Source organism: Microtus ochrogaster, chromosome 22, assembly GCF_000317375.1.
Source record: "Microtus ochrogaster isolate Prairie Vole_2 chromosome 22, MicOch1.0, whole genome shotgun sequence".
NCBI classification, from domain to species: domain Eukaryota; kingdom Metazoa; phylum Chordata; class Mammalia; order Rodentia; family Cricetidae; genus Microtus; species Microtus ochrogaster.
Genome location: NC_022023.1, coordinates 8,826,340 through 8,831,935, shown reverse-complemented (window position 1 = coordinate 8,831,935; position 5,596 = coordinate 8,826,340). Strand labels below are relative to the sequence as shown.

General features: G+C 42.9%; 1 protein-coding gene across 1 annotated transcript in view; it reads right to left on the bottom strand.

The window, feature by feature from the left end:
- Nucleotides 1-732: 732 nt before the first annotated feature.
- Nucleotides 733-5,596, bottom strand: part of LOC101983449 (lysosomal Pro-X carboxypeptidase-like) — a 22,096-nt gene continuing 17,232 nt past the window's right edge. Inside the window, exons 7-8 of the mRNA XM_026784354.1 lie at nucleotides 4,360-4,547; nucleotides 733-1,462 (exon numbers count right to left, since the gene is read on the bottom strand). Coding sequence (XP_026640155.1) covers nucleotides 1,237-1,462; nucleotides 4,360-4,547 — 414 coding nt within the window. The 3' untranslated portion in view covers nucleotides 733-1,236. The remainder of the gene's footprint in view (nucleotides 1,463-4,359; nucleotides 4,548-5,596) is intronic.

The window sequence follows — 5,596 nt, the reverse complement described above, 5'->3', positions numbered from 1 at the left end:
ACTTTCCCAAACACAGGCTGAAAAATATTACTGAGAGAGTAAAAAGTAGCTAGGAAGAAAAGCTCATTCGGCAGAGACGAGACTGTCAGTCTCTGTGTCCCTGAAAGGTCTGGACTCAGCCTTATTTTCTTTCTATCCTAGAAAAACCCTTTGGAAGAAAGGCCTCAGAACCTCTTGAAAGTTCCAACCCCTTGGAAACGGGAAGGGTCAGTCATTTGTTAGTGTCACATAGGCCACCTGTGTACATTACTCTGCCTATCGCCTGGAAGCCACACAGGAAAGTCCCCACGCACCTGCTGCTCAGTGTCCTGCCGCTTAGGGCTCTAACGGTACCAGCAACACTAATCAGAAGATAAAATATTTGTAAAAGACAACCAGACTACATTCTGATCTTTGAATAGCTTACTCATCAAATTCAAAAGTATTTTTACTTAAGTATCTTCAGTGACCACAGCGTGGAGCCTCTTCGAATTAAAGTGAAAGACCAAACAGCAATTCTCCTAAGTTGGCAAAATTTAAATAAATTACCACAAAACTGACCTTAGAAACAAAGAGCAATGGAGCAGGAGAAGCCAGATTTCTTCCTGGCAGTACCACGGTGGCAAATATCCAGAACTAAAGAAAGCTGCCAAGGGGGGAGGGGGGGGAAGAGAAAAAGAAAGGACTTTGCAAAGGCAGCAGGCCCAGGCACTCTGCCTTCCCCACAGCGGAGGAGATGGAGCAACACACAGGTAGGTCTGCCTTGGTCTTTATTGCAGCGCAGTTCAAAGGCCGCCATGGAGCTCACAGGAAGCCGCCCCGTTTCCTGGATTGGCACCACACAGCCCACCAGCTGCAGTGGCAGCATTTCTAGCCCAGCTTCTGCTTTTCCTTTGGTGCCAGGAATGGGGGCTCACAATGGGCCAGAGAGACGACCACCTCAAAACCAAGGACACGTCCCCACTTGTGAGAAAAGTGGCTCTCCCTCTGCTGAAAGACAGTCAGGAACCATGCCAGTTCTGATGGCAGGAGAGCCGCCATGATGACGTTCTTCCTGGGGAGTGACACAAAGAAATGAATGAGGAGCAGTCACCTGGGTGGGATGGCTGTGCGCACCCCGTCACTCTCTCTGTCTCAGCCTTGACCCAACACATATATTGACAAAAGAGAGAAAGTAATTACATATAAAAAAATCAAACTGAATGGGTGTGTGGGTGGAGCAAACATAAAAGAAGAAAATAAAAGTCTTTTTTTTTTTTAAGTTGCTAAGGGCAGCCTTCTGTCATTGCCATAGAAATCCGTGATCCATTGCTTCATGTGTTTGACTTCTACTGTGCGGGCTAACTGTAAGGACGGTGGATCCATGTCCGTGCTCGATCGCAGATCTAAATGGTGGGCCCCCTCTGGAATGTTGACTACCACCAGTGTATCAGAGAGATCTTCAGTAACTCCACCTCCCGACCATGGGTCCAGGTCACCATTGCTGCCAGTGAGGGAAACAAGCAAAATTAAGGCCGTCAGTTCTTTATGAGCGCATTCAAATAAAATATGACAAGCATTCTTTAGGCATAAACCTGAAAATAGAAACAATTTGGGAGGTTTGGTCTACGTTGTCATATTAAAATTTTTCTTGGTGCTTAAGCTTTATGCTATTTCCACAAAACACAGAACCAAGGAAGGCTGAATCCGCGGACCTCACAGCTTAATCTCGATTAGGCACGTCCAACCTCCTGACTTTACTAGGTCAGTTTTGATGATGAAGAATTTTCTTGGGCCACATGCCAAATGCACAAACACTAACAACACTAGATGAGCAACAAAATGACCTGCGTATCAATATAATATACAAATAAATATAAATATTGTGACGCCCGCCACCAGAGAACATCAAAAGTTCTTCACATATCTATCCTTATGCAACCTCCTGCTCAAAGGGGCTTTTCAAATGGTGGAGCAGGTCACAGGTTTGCAAATTACTAAGAGGGGATGCACATATCAAACTTCACTGATTTTTTTTTCCGTATTTGTTACAAATGCAGGAGAAAAGAGAGCAACATAGGACTAGGGGGAGATTTAAGACTTTTTAAAAGGAATGCACTAATACCGGGTTTGATGGAAGTACTCATGGTGCTCACTGGTTATTTTGGTTTTAATTCTCAGTGTGCTTCGCTCTTGTAAATGACTGCTTACAAACCTAAGTGTGAACAACAACACTGGCCAAAGTACTCCAGTTTTCCCATCTCATTCAATGTCAAATTTCAAGTATTTTCTAGAACCTATGGGCTTCTGCATTACCCAAGCCTCTGTGGTCTCTGAGTTTATCTGAATGAGTACCTCCCTCATTAAGCCACTAAGAACATTCTAGCCACAAAATGTCCTTGGTCCTTGCTCCTTCCTCTGGAGTAGGGTTCCCCACCAGCCTGCAGCTAGCTAGCAAGGTTCTGTCCTTAGTCAGGTGATTTTGCAAAAGCTGCCACCTGGCAAGGGTGTTCCTGGTGTGTGTGTGTGTGTGTGTGTGTGTGTGTGTGTGTGTGTGTGTGTGTGTGTACACATGTATATGTTATGCATATGTCTGTATGTGCCACATATTTTTTATCCATTCTCTGGTTGAGGGGCATCTGGGTTGTTTCCAGGTTCTGGCTATGACAAATAATGCTGCTATGAACATAGTAGAACTCCTTGTGGTATGATTGAAGTCTTTTGGGTATTGCTGGGTCTTGAAATAGTTTGTTTCCTAATTTTCTGAGAAATCTCCTTATTTCCAAAGTAGCTGTACCAGTTTGCACTCCCACCAGCAATGCAGGAGTGTTCCCTTTACCCCACAACCTCTCTAGCATATGTTGCCATCAGTGGTTTTGATCTTGGTCATTCTGAGAGGTGTAAGATGGAATCTCAGAATTGTTTTCATTTGCATTTCTCTGATGACTAAGGATGTTGAGCATTTCCTTAAGTGTCTTTCAGCCATTTTAGATTCCTCTGTTGAGAGTTCTCTGTTTAGATCTGTAACCCATGTCTTTAATGAATTATTTGTTCTTTCGATGTCAAGTTTGAAAGGAAATTTTTTTAAAAGTCTCTCTCACACAGATGTTGTGAGGTCAAATCTGAATAATACATATGAAAATATGGCACAAACTATAACATACCACACAAATGTCCAGTTCTAATAATTATTATCATATACCGTAACCATGGAAACAGATAATACCTCCAGGAGGTACACAAATCATGAAAATGGATTCAAAAGTGTTTCTTATATAAATTTAGGCAGAATGCTAATGCTATCAATCTTTTCTAGATAAAGGCACTGCACAAATTGAATTCGAAAATAAACATTCAGGCATGTGAAGTGAAAATGTGTTTGAGATAGAACTTTAAATTCCTTTCTCCATCATGTACTTCTCAAAAAAAAAAAAGCTTAATTGTTAACTTGTTAATATTCTCAGGGGGAAAAAAAAGTTATTCCAAAACCAAGCTTTACTGGTATGGTTAAAAATAAAAGATTGGCTTCTCTTGGGAGAACAAACAGCCTTTATCACTGCTCCAGTTTGACAGGCTCAACCCAGTCAGGAAATGCTCCAGCATTTGCAAAACAAAAAGTTGCTGCAGCCACGTGAAGAGCAAACTGCATCTGCTTTAAAAGGTCATCTGCAGCACCTGGTCACTTAGCAACAGTGTTTGGAGTTGCCCAGAGACCTCCTCTGCACGCGGACTTGAATTTCTCAGTTCAGATCAATGAAAGCTACCCCAGCCTCTGGGAAATCTCAGGATAGAGGCTGTTTTCCTGAGGGACTCCAGATACCTGGGTAAAATCCCCACTGGCTAGCCTCACATAATCACTGGCAATAACTAATTTGCCTGAGAAACAATGTTAGTTAACCAGTTCTTCATGGGGGGGTCTCTTCTGAATTTATACTTAAATAACTGAGACTTAGCACTGGGTTTTAGAAAACCCAAATCTTGATGGTAACCAGTATCAAATGTGTTGCTTCTTGAAGTCATTGACGAAGAACAAGGCCAGGGAAGACCTCTCCCTTAACATCAACCTACATGGGCTTCTGCAAAGGAGTTGTGAGGATTCTGGGTAATTAGTTTAAAGGGCCTCATGCCTTACAGTATGGGCGAGACTACAGAGTGGGCACTGCCAAAGTGTCTGTTGAACAATGTTGAGTATTAGTGCTCTAATTCCTAACAATGACAGCACAAACTGACAACAAAAGATGTCTTGTTTCCTGATGTAGAGATTGCACTAGAAAACCCTAAAGGGCTCACTGTTGCATTCTGTGCTGTTTTATTGTCCCACCCTTTCCTAATTCTGTTCTCTCAGCCATTCTGCAGTGGTCCCCAACAACCGAAGTTCCTCTTGGAACCAACAGAACTCACCTGAAAATGATGTTCGAATATGAACGGATGTCTTTGCCTCCATATAGGGTAGTGATCCAGGAAGGGCGTGGCCGCACACCCCACTGCTTATAACAGTCATCAGAATACTTATCTAAATCCCATGCACGGGCCTCAAACATGTCATCAATACCATTTGTGCAAAAGGGCAGAATTATTTCCGTGCAGGTCTAAAAGCAAACCAAGAAAATAAATGAAGAGATGAACTCTTCAATATCATCCAGCTGCAGAGTAGCAAAGAGAGTAGCATCGTTATCAGTGGGTAGCAAAGCTGGGGTCTAAACTTGTAATCTAGCTTCAGCCCCACCGACCCCCTTTACATCCCAGCCACACAACTCCTTTATTTCTCATAGAAAGACAAGGCTGAAAGTTCACAGAAGAATGTGTATTCCTTTCTCTGCAAGGAGTATTCTTTCACATTTATGATCATATTTAACCCTAAAGGCAACCTTAGGAGGAAAGCATCATCATTATCTCTGTCACCACCACTATCATCACCACCACCATCATCATCATCATCACCACCACCATCATCGTCACCATCATCACCATCATATCATCATCACCATCATCATCATCATCACCATCATCATCACCATCATCATCATCACCATCATCAACACCACCATCATCATCATCATCACCATCATCACCACCACCATCACCATCATCACCACCATCATCATCACCATCATCACCACCACCATCACCATCATCACCACCATCATCATCACCATCATCATCATCATCACCACCATCATCACCATCATCATCATCACCATCATCACCATCATCATCATCATCACCATCATCATTACCATCACCATCATCATCACCATCATCATCATTACTACCACCACCATCATCAACACCACCATCATCATCACTACCATCATCATCACCACCACCGTCACCATCATCATCACCATCATCACCACCACCACCATCATCACCATCATCATCATCACCATCATCACCATCATCATAATCATCACCATCATCATCATCACCATCACCATCATCATCATCACCATCATCATCACCACCACCACCATCAGCAGCACCATCATCACCATCATCATCATCACCATCATCACCATCATCATCATCATCACCATCATCATCATCATCATCGTCATCATCATCATCATCATCGTCATCATCATCATCATCACCATCATCACCATCATCATCATCATCACCATCATCATCATCACCA